Raw genomic sequence first — 15,368 nt, 5'->3', positions numbered from 1 at the left:
CATTATTAAAAACATAATTTTTGACCTAGAAGGTATTCAATCTGAAATTTGGGAAATGGTGATCTGATTGAGTGCTTGGCACAAATTTGCTCTCACCTATGTTGTTTGCCGTGTAGGAAGATGATGATTTACATTTCTTTATAAGAGCTGTTTCAGGATTTTCTGATGTGATAATATTTTTATAGTGCCTTGAAGTGATTACTAAATCCTGCCGGTGTGGACTGCATACTAAAGAACAGCCGTGTAAAAAGGAATTTCTGTGTGACACAAAATGCAAGAGAGTGAAGGACTGCTTTCGCCATCCTTGTAACCGCAAGGTATGGTGTATGATCTACTGGAGCTTTAGCTGCCAGTAATTGTAATATTTGTACTTAGCAGTCTCAAATTTTATCAAATATAAAAAATTATATTTATCCTTCCTGTAAAACTTCCAACATGAAAGTGCATATGAACTCAGTCTTTTAGGTCAAATGCGTTGAACATGTGTTTAATGTAATTGTTTCTCATTCTGCAGTGCTGTGATGGTAACTGTCCGCCCTGTGAAAAGCCTTGTGGACGTACACTGACGTGTGGGAACCATAAATGTGCATCCATTTGTCATAGGGGGCAGTGCTACCCCTGTCCCTTAACTGCTGAAGTAAAATGTCGTTGTGGAAGCACTACAATAACGGTCCCTTGTGGTAGGAAGAAACACACAAAACCACCACGGTGCTTCAAACTATGCAGGTGTCTGAAAAAAAATTAATATGTCACTTTATGTTCTTTACTTGTTACTGTTATCTTGGAAATAATGGCAGTAATTGCATTTTAACTAATGTTTTATCATTTTATATAAGAAAAACAGAACTGTGAAATAGATTTCATTTTCAAATAAGTATTAACTTATAGTATCTCAGGATTTTGTTTTCAGTGTGCCTCCATACCTCATCTCACAATTTCTCTGTAAAATGTGATTAATACCAACTGGTGACAAAAATGTGGGTTGCTATAGGTACATTTGAAGTTCATGCTATATGTGTGGAATATTTGTGTTCTATGGTTGGGTTGATAAATGTCAGACTAAAAATCCAAAGGTAGGGGTTTTCCAGCTGCCTTGCTGTTACTGGAGTTCCTTTCTTTCTTCTTCTTCTTCTTCTTCTTCTTCTTCTTCTTCGCTCTCATGACACTTTGTTTTTGGCAAAAAATGAGAAATTGTACTGTTGTTTGGGGTTCACATTAAACTGAAGGCCCCCCTACAACTGTCTGATTAAGTCAGTTAACAATTTGGAGGAAGGCAAAAGTATACCAAACCCAGTAAGATCATGTGTAACAAAATCTGTGGGGTTCAAACAATTCGGCAGGTTGAGGACAACTTCACTTTTAAGCTATAACAAACTGAAGACAAAGTGTATAGAATAAAGATAATTAATGGATGGGGAAACAGACTTGGAATGGAATGTGTAGTAGTAACTGTAATGAAAATAACACTGAGTGATTTGGTCGTTATAGCCAAACCATCGATGGTAGATGGATCAAGGAAAATGATTAAATGGAAGGTAGATGATTACAGTAGAAAACATGCAGGAGGAATATAGGTGTGTGTGGCTGAACACTGTAATGCATGGAAAAATATGGACGAGTGGTGGATGCCAAAGGGCTGATAGTGGTGCTGAGGAGGAGGATATGTACTAGATGATATTTGAACTCACTAGTTGCATTTAGTATGTGTACTGTTTAATGCTGTTTGTAGGCTATTCTTTTACTTAAGTAACATCAAATCGTGTGATTTGCCAGCTTGTGGTAAAAATTATTTCACATCCTGTAATCAGTCAGTTGTGTAGCTGCTAACCAAGAGATATGAGGAATAATGTATGATGAATAAAATTAGCCATGGCTGCTGACTGTGAAGGATTGATAATGAAGGCCACAATGTTTTCCTGAAATTTGATATTGCAGGTACCTAAATAGTGATGTAATTGTAGAAATGCAAGAGTATGGCTAAATTGATTGTAGGTGAGGTATGGTGAACCAATCTTCAACAGAGCAGTTGATTTTTTCATATGTAGTAGTGAGTGCAATGGAACCACATTAGTGATGTCCCAAAATTGGTTTAATAATTCAGAAGTCTCAAGTTAATGTCCTGCCTGATAAAATTTTCAGTGCCAGTAAACCCGCACATGGGTCACTGAAATATTTATCAAAGTTTAATGTACCTACACCCAGTCCATGTTGTAAGTTCAAAACATCACAAAAGAAGTGTCTCAGAGCAAGTATTAAAAAATTTGTCTATAAATTATAGTCCACACTGCTATAAACTGCAACTTGGAACAAATGCTGTGTCTTTCATCCAGAAATTATAGTATACAAGGCTCACTTCACAGAAAAAGTTTTAGTCTTTACAACCTACTCCTAGGATTCATGTTCATGTGTGGCTTTATTGTTTCCAGATGGACACATTCGTGTGTCTTACATTTGTGGCACTGCCCCGTACTGTCTGCTTTCATCTACTTTTTATTCAGATGCTACACACATCATATATCTTTCATCTTAACTCTCTCACTGCACTAGTAATCAGCACTTAAACAAAATTTCAAGAATACAGGCTACATTAAATCTAAATATACAAAACTAACCACACTAATGTGTTGGTCAAAACAAGCCAAAGAATATAAGTCGTGACTTATTAGATATTTTAGTAAGGGTTTACTTGCAGGTTCTCACTTAGTGTGATTTTAGTACAATAAAATACATGTGTTTATAATTAACAGCAGGCAGGCATATAGTAAAGTAACCTGCAAGAGTGTATTACATTACATTGTTTGCCAATAGTTAATATAAGTAGCGACATTATGTTTCCAATGTCAGTAAGTTCATGAAACAGGGATGGCTCTATAAATGTGTAACTGAGTCATTAACAAAAGTAAAGCTCTCCTCAAGCAGAATGTTAGTTCAAACATTGCAGAATGCAGGCATGTGCTCGTACAGGATGTGGAATGCCCATTCCTTCTGTTTGATCTGACTTATCAAATGATAATTGCCATTATGCAACATTACCAATCATAAAGAGGCCACAAAGTTAAGAAATTTAAGCAAAAATTTAGATATGTTTGTTGAAGCTAAACTACAAGCTTACATAATCCACTATTCATATTATAACTTGTGAGACTTGGCTTTCTGATGTACCAGTACAAATGAGTGGTGGTTGTGTCTGTGAGAATATAATCGAAGAATGTAAGTATACTTATTGCGTGAGATTACAGATTTATCTGGTGTATCTCTGTGTAGGTTGGAATCTCTATGTCATCATCCAGTACAGTCACCACACAAGTGCCACTTCGGTGACTGTCCTCCGTGCAAGCAGAAATGCGAACGTCAGCACAAGGCCTGTGGTCACCTCTGCCCTGTTCCCTGCCACTCGGCCGTCCTAGTTAAGATTGAAACTGACAAGAAGCCTGCGGGGCCATGGGAAAAAGTAGAGCCGCGTTTTGAACTAAGGGACCTATCTTGTCCAGACTGTGTGGTATGTAAACATGTTGAAAATCTAGGAAACTAAGAAAGCTCATTTAGCAAAACAGCATAAGAAATTTACTTTTGTAATATGACTTACCACAACGGAAGGAAAAAAATACTTCTTTCAGATTAATAGCCAAATAATTTTTGCGCACAATATTTGGAATACTGACCTATTTCTTTTCTTCCGCAAGCTGTTGTCTGATGTGTACTTTTTTATGTTTGGTTCCACAGTCACATAAAATTTCTTGAATGAAGGAATTTTCTTGGGTGAGGCTATTTTTTAATTGACGCATACACTTTATTGTATGAGTAATATTTGAAGTCTCTTATTATCAAGTGACATCACACAAAAAAGTTACTTTATATGCTTTCATCACATCATGATCCACAAAGCAGTGTGAAAAGAACTGCATGTAATAGAGGCCTTAATAATAATGGAACAGTTGATAACAAGGTTCTGTTCCTGAGTTTGTAGACATTCTTGCCATTTGATTTTAAGATGTTGACCACACCAGTATGATTTTATTTAAGACATTCTGCCCTATTTTAATGCGTTGTGCATGGCGTTACAGTGAGTAAACACTTGTACAGGTTGTTATCTTTTCACTTCCAGGTGCATAACTTCACATTTGTAATTTTGGTGCCCATGCTTACGCAGGGTGTTGTTGCATTCTTATTAGTGACGCTATACATATTATTCTTGCCACATTGCTTGTGTCTCATGACAATCTGAAAGCATACAGCATAATTTTTGTGTGATGTTGCTTGATTATGCCCAAAGAGGAAAAATTAGTTAATTAAAAATGAAATAAAGGGTTTATTTTGAATAAATACAGCGTCATGCAGGAAAATGACTTCTTTAAAAAAATTGTATGTATTCCTGCTTGGACTTCAACCTAGCTGTGTAATATTCTTGGTTTGACAGTTATTTGCCACATGCACACTGTGACTTGACACTTATTTATTTATTTATTTATTTATTTATTTATTTATTCGCTAGTTTCTTTGTCTTTTCACTATTCAAACAATAGTATACAAAATGTCAGATACATTACAAACAATAAATAAAACCATACATATCTTGAACTTACAATTACCTGGCATTATGCACAAGAAGTATAAACACCTACTTTACTAGAACATGAAACATTGTTATATTACATTTCTGGAAAATGTAATCATGCAAACACTTGTCACCACTACTTCCTGCACATCTATACATGAAATGACAACCTTCACAGAGGTGGTGAACTGTGACTGAAAAAGAACCGCCCCCCCCCTCCTCTCTCTCTCTCTCTCTCTCTCTCTCTCTCTCTCTCTCTCTCTCTCTCTGTGTGTGTGTGTGTGTGTGTGTGTGTGTGTGTGTGTGTGTGTGTGTGTGTGTGTGTGTGTGTGTGTGAGAGAGAGAGAGAGAGCACATGCATGCTTGTGAGGAGGAGGGATTGTGCACACATTTGTTTTTCTACAAAAGCAGATGTGATACCTGGAGGTAACAACCACCTGAATGATTTTGTATGCTCAACACTGAAGTATTTTTGCTATAAATAGTATTGTTTGCTGTCTGAGGTTGATACTGACTGAAAGCAAGGAAATGCTGGCTGGCTTCTGCTAATTCCCCACTCTCATCATCAGGGTCAGGAAGTGCTAAGCTATAGTGTGCATAAAATACAGCAAAGTTCAGCTCCAAGGGTCACTTATCTGTCCTGTGCCAGTTCAAGCTCTGGAAAATTTGGTTGGTTCATATGGAAATATGACATCCATTGTATTTTGTGCCTGTCGGTAATGATGAAAGCCTGTCTTGTAATTTTACAGATGATCTGGACTTCTACAAAACTGTGCGTATCCTGTTGTATCCAAATGAAATCATCATTTCCAAGATCAAGGTTTCAAAGTTAATATCAGTAAATCTCAGTCATTGCCATTTAAACTTACAAACTCTCACCAAACCTCTATCAGTAACATAGGTGGAATTGAAGTAATGGACAAAGAAGGCTGCAGATTTCTAGGTATTCACCTAGATGAAAGAGATATGGGGGTTGTGCCGCCGACATACATATGAACATAATATTAACCATACAGAAAAGAGCAATCAGAATTATCCACGGATTGTATAGAGATTCATGCAGGGAAATCTTTGTTCATCATAAATACCTCACAGTCTACTCACTGTATCTTTACAAATTAATTACATTTTTTGTGACACATCAAAAAGAAAGCAACAAAGTGCTCTGATATGCATGCCTATAATACAAGAAATAAAGACTGCTACTACAGACAATCCCGGGAGCGGATACACAGACACAAGCAGACATTTGTAAAGGCAAAGAGTTAGGGCAGAGATGTCAGTCGAGGGGGAAGTACAGAGGCAAAGAAGTTGTTGAAAGACAGGTGAGGTATGAGTGGTGGCAACTTGAAATTAGTGGAGGTTGAGGCCTGGTGGATAACGAGAAGAGAGGATATATTGAAGGGCAAGTTCCCATCTCCGGAGTTCGGATAGGTTGGTGTTGGTGGGAAGTATCCAGATAACTTGGACGGTGTAACACTGTGCCAAGATGTGCTGGCTGTGCACCAAGGCATGTTTAGCCACAGGGTGATCCTCATTACCAACAAAAACTGTCTGCCTGTGTCCATTCATGCGAATGGGCAGTTTGTTGCTGGTCATTCCCACATAGAAAGCTTCACAGTGTAGGCAGGTCAGTTGGTAAATCACATGGGTGCTTTCACACGTGGCTCTGCCTTTGATCGTGTACACCTTCCGGTTTACAGAGCTGGAGTAGGTGGTGGTCGGAGGGTGCATAGGACAGGTTTTACACGGGGGACGGTTACAAGGGTAGGAGCCAGAGGGTTGGGAAGGTGGTTTGGGAATTTCATAGGGATGAACCAAGAGGTTACGAAGGTTAGGTCGACGGCGGAAAGACACTGTTGGTGGAGTGGGGAGGATTTCATGAAGGATGAATCTCATTTCAGGGCAGAATTTGAGGAAGTCGTATCCCTGGTGGAGAGCCACATTCAGAGTCTGATCCAGTCCCGGAAAGTGTCCTGTCACAAGTGGGGCACTTTTGTGGTTCTTCTGTGGGAGGTTCTGGGTTTGAGGGGATGAGGAAGTGGCTCTGGTTATTTGCTTCTGTACCAGGTCGGGAGGGTAGTTGCGGGATGCGAAAGCTGTTTTCAGGTTGTTGGTGTAATGGTTCAAGGATTCCGGACTGGAGCAGATTCGTTTGCCACGAAGACCTAGGCTGTAGGGAAGGGATCGTTTGATGTGGAATGGGTGGCAGCTGTCATAATGGAGGTACCGTTGCTTGTTGGTGGGTTTGATGTGGCCGGACATGTGAAGCTGGCCATTGGACAGATGGAGGTCGACATCAAGGAAAGTGGCATGGGTTTTGGAGTAGGACCAGGTGAATCTGATGGAACCATAGGGGTTGAGGTTGGAGAGAAAATTCTGGAGTTCTTCTTCACTGTGAGTCCAGATCATGAAGATGTCATCAATAAATCTATACCAAACTTTGGGTTGGCAGGCCTGGCTAACCAAGAAGGCTTCCTCTACGTGACCCATGAATAGGTTGGCGTACGAGGAGGCCATCCTGGTACCCATGGCTGTTTCCTTTAATTGTTGGTATGTCTGGCCTTCAAAAGTGAAGAAGTTGTGGGTCAGGATGAAGCTGGCTAAGGTAATGAGGAAAGAGGTTTTAGGTAGGGTGGCAGGTGATTGGCGTGAAAGGAAGTGCTCCATCGCAGCGAGGCCCTGGACGTGTGGGATATTTGAGTATAAGGAAGTGGCATCAATGGTAACAAGGATGGTTTCCGAAGGTAACGGATTGGGTAAGGATTCCAGGCGTTCGAGGAAGTGGTTGGTGTCTTTGATGAAGGATGGGAGACTGCATGTAATGGGTTGAAGGTGTTGATCTACGTAGGCAAAGATACGTTCTGTGGGGGCTTGGTAACCAGCTACAGTGGGGCGGCCAGGATGATTGGGTTTGTGAATTTTAGGAAGAAGGTAGAAGGTAGGGGTATGGGGTGTCGGTGGGGTCAGAGGTTGATGGAGTCAGGTGAAAGGTTTTGTAGGGGGCCTAAGGTTGTGAGGATTCCTTGAAGCTCCACTTGGACATCAGTAATGGGATTACCTTGGCAAACTTTGTATGTGGTGTTGTCTGAAAGCTGACGCAGTCCTTCAGCCACATACTCCCAACGATCAAGTACCACGGTCGTGGAACCCTTGTCCGCCGGAAGAATGACGATGGATCAGTCAGCCTTCAGATCACGGATAGCTTGGGCTTCAGCAGTGGTGATGTTGGGAGTACGATTAAGGTTTTTTAAGAAGGATTGAGAGGCAAGGCTGGAAGTCAGAAATGCCTGGAAGGTTTGGAGAGGGTGATTTTGAGGAAGAGGTGGTGGATCCCGCTGTGACGGAGGACGGAACTGTTCCAGGCAGGGTTCAATTTGAATAGTGTCTTGGGGAGTTGTATCATTAGGAGTAGGATTAGGATCATTTCTCTTCATGGCAAAGTGATATTTCCAGCAGAGAGTACGAGTGTAGGACAGTAAATCTTTGACAAGGGCTGTTTGGTTGAATCTGGGAGTGGGGCTGAAGGTGAGGCCTTTGGATAGGACAGAGGTTTCGGATTGGGAGAGAGGTTTGGAGGAAAGGTTAACTACTGAATTAGGGTTTTGTGGTTCCAGATTGTGTAGATTGGAATTTTGAGGTTTTGGAGGGAGTGGAGCTGGAAGTGGGAGATTGAGTAGATGGTAGAGACTGGGTTTGTGTGCAATGAGAGGAGATTGAAGTTTGCTGGAAAGGTTGTGAAGGTTGAGTGAGTTGCCTTTCCGGAGGTGGGAGGTTGGATAGTTTTTTGAGGTGGAGGGTGGCATGCTGTTCTAATTTGCGGTTGGCCTTAGGAGGATGCTCTGAACGGTGTGGATGTGAAAGAGGAAAGATTGAGGACTTTTATTATAGGAGTTGACGGGTGTGTTCATTGGCTGAGTCGATGTGTAGGTGAAGGATTAGGTGGGTGAGGGTAATGGATTGTTCAGTTTGGAACTGGTATAGGGACTGATGGAAAGAAGGGTTGCAGCCAGAGATGGGAACTTTAAGTGGGAGGCCTTTCGGGGTAATACCAAATGTCAGACAAGCCTGAGAGAATGAAATATGAGAGCGTAATCTGGCCAGGGCGAAGGCATGTTTGCCAAGGGAATGTAAATAAAACTTAATGGGGTCATTGTGGGGGTGTTATGAAGGTGACATGGTATTAGAAGGTGGCAAGTGTAACATGAGGCTGAAATGAAAATGAAAATAGAAATATATGGGGAGAGATAAAGGTGAACTAGAAAGCAACTGGTGACCTGGTGTGGAAAAAGGCAAAAAAGTGTTTGTTAAAGCTGGGCTATGTTGATTCTCTGGTGAACTTGGGTTGGTAGACAACTACTCCCAACATCACCACTGCTGAAGCCCAAGCTATCCGCGATCTGAAGGCTGACTGGATCAGACTCTGAATGTGGCTTTCCAGCAGGGATACGACTTCCTCAAATCCTGCCCTGAAATGAGATCCATCCTTCATGAAATCCTCCCCACTCCACCAACAGTGTCTTTCCGCCGTCCACCTAACCTTCGTAACCTCTTAGATCATCCCTATGAAATTCCCAGACCACCTTCCCAACCCTCTGGCTCCTACCCTCGTAACCGCCTCCGGTGTAAAACCTGTCCCATGCACCCTCCCACCACCACCTACTCCAGTCCTGCTGTAACCCGGAAGGTGTATACGATCAAAGGCAGAGCCACGTGTGAAAGCACCCACGTGATTTACCAATTGACCTGCCTATACTGTGACGCTTTCTATGTGTGAATGACCAGCAACAAACTGTCCATTCGCATGAAAGGACACAGGCAGACAGTGTTTGTTGGTAATGAGGATCACCCTGTGGCTAAACATGCCTTGGTGCACAGCCAGCATATCTTGGCACAGTGTTACACCGTCCGCGTTATCTGGATACTTCCCACCAACACCAACCTATCCGAACTCCGGAGATGGGAACTTGCCCTTCAATATATCCTCTCTTCTCGTTATCCACCAGGCCTCAATCTCCGCTAATTTCAAGTTGCCGCCACTCATACCTCACCTGTCATTCAACATCATCTTTGCCTCCACACTTCTGCCTTGACTTACATCTCTGCCCATACTCTTTGCCTTTAAATATGTCTGCTTGTGTCTGTGTATGTATGGATAGATATGCATGTGTGTGTGTGTGTGTGTGTGTGTGTGTGTGTGCATGTGTGTGTGATAGCGCGAGTATATACCTATCCTTTTTTCTCCCTAAGGTAAGTCTTTCCGCTCCCGGGATTGGAATGGCTCCTTACCTTCTCCCTTAAAACCCACATCCTTTCATCTTTCCTTTTCCTTCTCCTTCCCTCTTTCCTGACGAAGCAGCCACCGGTTGCGAAAGCTCGAAATATTAAAAACAACAATTCCAAGACTTACCAAGCGGGAAAGCGCCGGCAGACAGGCACAATGAACAAAACACACAAACACATACAACCATCGGTTGCGAAAGCTAGTAATTCTGTGTGTGTGTTTGTGTGTTTTGTTCATGTGCCTGTCTGCCAGCGCTTTCCCGCTTGGTAAGTCTTGGAATCTTTTGTACAACGAAAAACACACACACACACACACACACACACACACACACACACACACACACACACACACACAAATTTCAAGCTTTCGCAACCCAAGGTCGCTTCATCAGGAAAGAGGCAAGGAGCGGGAAAGATGAAAAGATGTGGGTTTTAAGGGAGAGGGTAAGGAGTCATTCCAATCCCGGGAGTGGAAAGAAGTCTTTTGCAACGTTGGGGTGTGAAAGTTTGAAATTTGTGTGTGTGTTTTTGTGTGCCTATCAATATACCAATGCTTTCTCGTTTGGTAAGTTACAGCATCTTTGTTTATATATATATATATGAAGAAGCCGTTTCCATCCATTTGCTAAACAATGGAAAATCCCAATGGAATTCATATTGTTGTTATGTAAGCCTTATTAAAAAAATTAGGGCATGCATCATATACATCAAAAATGCTTTTTTCCTACAGGTGCCGATGCCTGTAACCTGTCTTGGTGGTCATGAAACAAGTGACTGGCCATGTTATCTAGCCAAGCCATCTTCATGTCAACGTCCATGTGGCCGTCGCTTGGCTTGTGGCAATCATACATGTACGCTACCATGTCATGAAGTTGTAGGCGCAAAGTCTGAGACAGAGGTAATCAATCCCAATGTTAATACTGTGATAAATAAAGATTTAGACACACATCTAAATCTATTTGTTAATTGTTGTAATCTAGTACTCCCTTTAAAATTATTCGTGTTCTCATTTCATTTAATTGTGAATCTTTGTGTCTATGCTATTTTTATAGGCCTGTTGTTGATCAATTATTATTTTGCATTTACATTGATAATGGGCAATTATGGGACTTATATACATTACAATGAAATTACTGTTAAAAAGTTTACAAGGATATTCTGATCATAACTTTAACACAACTGCCCCCTATAAATGTTTCAGTACTATTCCTCCATGTGAAACTGTGGAATAGATCACCTGAGCTCTGCAAAATGACTAAATACAGCCAGAGTAGCTAATGCAGAATATTGTTTAGTGGAGTGCAAGAATGTCAACAATATAAGGAAAAACATGGGTTACTACTCACTGTAAAGAAGACATGTTGAGTTGCAGACAGGCACAACGAAGAGACAGTTACACATTTAGCTTCTGGCCAAATGCTCCTCTGGAGAAGCGCGCGCACACACACACACACACACACACACACACACACACACACACACACACACACACACACACACTTGCACAAGTAAGCATACCTCTCACACATGACCATCATGTCCAGTGTCTCCAGTCCGAGCTGCCAGAGTTGACGGTCAGGTGTGCTCAGTGTGCTTGCTTGTGTGTATGAATGTATATGTATTTCCTTTTACTCCTCTGTAACTTGCAAGGGTAAAATTCTGTTTAAGGCAAGTATACCTTGTAAAGTGATGATGGTCCCTGATTATCTTTAGGAGTTGCCATTGGCCGTTGTTGTGCATATTGATAAGGTGGATCAAATATAAATGAGCGTCATTAAATTGCACACCCACTAGACTTGTGATGTGTGAGCTTCTGTGCTCCCTTGAGGAGGGTTGCACAACACATCATTTCGAGAACAAAATTCATAGCTATTTACTTGCACAGTTCTGAAAAAGTAACAGTTCCTGGCCCCACATGGAGCATAGCTGTAAAGAGTTCAAGATATAATGAGGAGATATTTGGGGGGGGGGGGGGGTGTCCACTTGCATCAACCCTGCATCAGCACCACTGCGTGTCCTAAGCGTTACTTCCTGGGGAGCAGATCGAACCACCCCCTCTGTTTCTATGATCCCTTCTTCGTTTGAAACTGGTCTATGAGTGTTTCATTTCTTCTTCTGTATGTCCATCCAGCTTATGCCATCTTAACACTGGTGCCTTTTACACTTGCCTGGTTGAGGGTCTCTATGCAGAAGTTGCCAAACTACCACTGCCATACTGGCACAACGTCCTCCTCAGCAGGTATGCATGCATGCCCTTTATCTTCCATGCCTGGCCTCCCATCATATGCCCTCTTTTTAGATGACTCCCTTGACCACCAGTATGGGTGACACCCTTCTTCTCTGTTGCCTCTTGGAATTCACTTTTGGCTTCTGCTCCGGCAGCTTAACTTCACGCAGCCTGCCACATTCCCAATGGGTGTAAATCCTTCAGCACTTTGGCTTCATGCAGCAGCTGGTGTTCATCTTGGACTTCTTTCATTTCCCAAGAACACTAGTTAGGATTCGATCTGTCACTATAAGTTTCTTGACCTTCACATGCAACTTAGCAAAGACCAACTGTGGTGTCGGGTGTGCCTTTGTCATTGGCATCAGCCATTTTTGGTATGGACTTCCAAAACACTAAACAATTTTTCTCAACGAAGCTCCTCATCCTCTATAAGGCCACCCAGTGCATTCACTGACACAGGCTTTGTAATTTTATCATATGCTCTGATTCTCTCATTACCCTTCAGAGCCTCTCTGTGCTCTACAGAGTCTCTCCCTTAGTGCAATGGGCCCAAGAAAGCTTCCACTTGCTCGCTGTCGAGGGAGCCACTGTGATGTTCATGTGGGTTACTGGTCATGTCAGTCTGATGGGAAATGAGGCTGCTGATGCTGCTGCCAAGGCTGCAGTTCTCCTACCTCAACCTGCTAGCTCTTCCACTCCTTCAGATGATCATGTTGCTGTATGTCTGCAGATGGTGTCATTTTGGCATCAACCCTGGCCTTCTCTTCATGGGAACAAGCTCCAGGGAAGTAAACCTCTCCCAATGGCTTGGCTGACCCCCTCTTGTCACAAGGAGATCATTTTGGCTAGGTTGCATATTGGGCACTGTCGTTATAGCCATCACCATTCGTTAACACAGTAATCCCCCACTATTTTATGCTCATTGTCACCAACCTTTGACTCTTTGCCATTTCCTGACCCAATGGCCTATTTTTAATTGTTGCATTCCAGTGTATGTTATTGTCCAATTTAGAGAATGACATGTGGGCTGTCAGTTGCATTTTACTTTTTATCCATTGTAGCAATATGGAGAAGTCATTGTTTTTAGCTCTTTTTCCTTCCATTGATTGGGCTTAACATACAGTCACTTTAAACTTGTCTTACTTATTGGTGTTCAAAGGTTATGATGTGTAGACTTAAGACCTCAATTGTTTTGCGCCTTAAAAAAAATCAACAGCACTGTTCAAAATGTCAAAATTCTATGAGTTTGAAATCTCTTGGAAACCTCAAGCCAATTATGGAAGCATTCAGCTGTCACTAGGAATGAGTTGGTATTCTGAAAAGTGTCAGCTTGTTGGGCTTCGAAGTTGTTGTAGGAAGAACACAAATCTGCATGAGTTGCTGTTCCAACATGCTTCCCACGAGGTATAAGAAGGGAGGTTACCTTCTTCTCTCTCTCTCTCTCTCTCTCTCTCTCTCTCTCTCTCTCTCTCTCTCTCTCTCTCTTTTTTGCAAAAATCTGAGAAGCAGTTATCCACTGGTAGAGGAACATCAGTCCTGTAATTCAATTGCCTCACTGTGTGACTTATGCACTATTGGGCTGCTGGGGGAAGTTATTGATGGAAAGCTCTTCGTGGCCAAAGCAGAGGTGCAACAGTTCGTATGCAATTGACTTCAGCCATGCCCTCACACTTTATTTGAAAATGTCGTTGTAAATTGGTTGATGAGTAAGAGTATCAGTAAGATGGCTTATCATTTACAAAGTTAACAAAACAGAAATTAGAATTGTTTTTAACTAAAACAGTTGTTAGGCCAATGACCTTGCTGCAGTGGTAATACTGGTTCCCGTTAGATCACCAAAGGTAATTGCTGTCGGGCCTGGCTAGCAGTTGGTTGGGTGACTGTCAGAGTCTGCTGAGCAATGTTGCTAAGCAAGGTGCAGTTAGCTCTTGTGAGACCAATTGAGGAGCTACTTGATTGAGAAATAGCTGCTTTGGTCACAAAAACAGACAATAGCCAGGAGAGCAGTGTGCTGCCCACAGCTGAGGATGACATGGCAATCCATCCAAACCGATTGGCCTTTTGAGGTTCGTTAAGATGGAGAAAACAGTTGTTATAAAGGGCTTTTTTGTGTGATCCACCTTTGTACTTCACGCAATTGCTCAAAGTAATGAAACCAACTGTGAAAAAAAAAGGCTGTTCCTGATTGGCCTGAATTTGAAACACAATTTAGTTCTCAGGCTTCCTTAAAAAAGTTGTGATGTATACTGGTAGATAAAACCACTTACACATCGTTATCAAAAGGTGTTTCTTGTGGGGTCAAACAAAGTAAATTGTATAATGTGCATAGTTCTTCAAGCAGGTGAATATTGGTCATCCTTAATGTTTATGAGTGTAAAAGTTGACAATCTGTTAGATTAAGTACAATTGATTTTTAGATTTTATAGTGTTTTCCTCCTGACCTGGGATAAAAAATGAAACTGACAGTGATGCTTCTTGTTATAGCCCAACCTGCTGTTCTTTCACCTAGTGCAACTTTCAGCATATAACAATATGCTGAACCCTGCTGTAATTCATATTACAATTTGTTCTGTATCTCTATTAGTGGACCTATAGGTTAGGGTGAGGCAAGAAGATAACTGTTTTGTTCCATATTGTTATGTTTGTTATTATGTATCACTAAACACAAGTAATTGTAAGAAACAACTTCTGAGAGGTATACTATGTTATTAATTTGTTTAATGATATTCAATAGGCTGGGGAGACATGTGAAGTGTGTGAAGCTGGATGCTCAAAACCCCGTCCTGAAGGCTGCTCACACATCTGTCCAAAGCCATGCCACCCTGGCTCCTGTGCACCTTGCCCACAAATGATACGCCTCCGATGCCACTGTGCTCTCAACCAACTTTTTGTACGCTGCAGTGAATGGATCAACGCCAGTGAGGATTCCAGAAGTATACTTCAATCCTGCAAAAATCGTTGCCCAAAAAATGTAAGTATTTGTTCCTGAGAGACTTGGTGTATGTTATCTAGTTTCTATGAAATACTGCCTCTTTTTTCCTCAATGTGAAACCCTCATTTTCATTCTTTATATATTCACACATGTACTCAGTGGCAATAAAAAATTGTGATATAAATGCAGTTTTGTGATGAACAGATTTCCTTTTGTCTTTAATGAACCCATGGACAATCAAGAGCTAACACTTACTGATTTAGTTAGTTTGACTGTAAATCAGCTAAGTATTTCTGAAAACCATACCCTGTCACATTGTAACCACAATCAATTACTAATCTAAAAACAAGATTGTTCATGAAGTGCACTAC

General features: G+C 41.5%; 1 protein-coding gene across 1 annotated transcript in view; it reads left to right on the top strand.

Annotated features, from left to right (window-relative positions):
- LOC126365967 (NF-X1-type zinc finger protein NFXL1) overlaps positions 1–15,368 on the top strand; it is a 103,524-nt gene that overhangs the window by 60,113 nt on the left and 28,043 nt on the right. Inside the window, exons 7-11 of the mRNA XM_050008764.1 lie at positions 186–317; positions 515–726; positions 3,265–3,499; positions 10,569–10,736; positions 14,800–15,036. Of these exons, the coding sequence (XP_049864721.1) occupies positions 186–317; positions 515–726; positions 3,265–3,499; positions 10,569–10,736; positions 14,800–15,036 (984 nt within the window). The remainder of the gene's footprint in view (positions 1–185; positions 318–514; positions 727–3,264; positions 3,500–10,568; positions 10,737–14,799; positions 15,037–15,368) is intronic.

Source organism: Schistocerca gregaria, chromosome 4 (assembly GCF_023897955.1).
Source record: "Schistocerca gregaria isolate iqSchGreg1 chromosome 4, iqSchGreg1.2, whole genome shotgun sequence".
In the NCBI taxonomy this organism is placed as follows: domain Eukaryota; kingdom Metazoa; phylum Arthropoda; class Insecta; order Orthoptera; family Acrididae; genus Schistocerca; species Schistocerca gregaria.
This window is presented reverse-complemented; position numbering and strand designations above follow the sequence as displayed.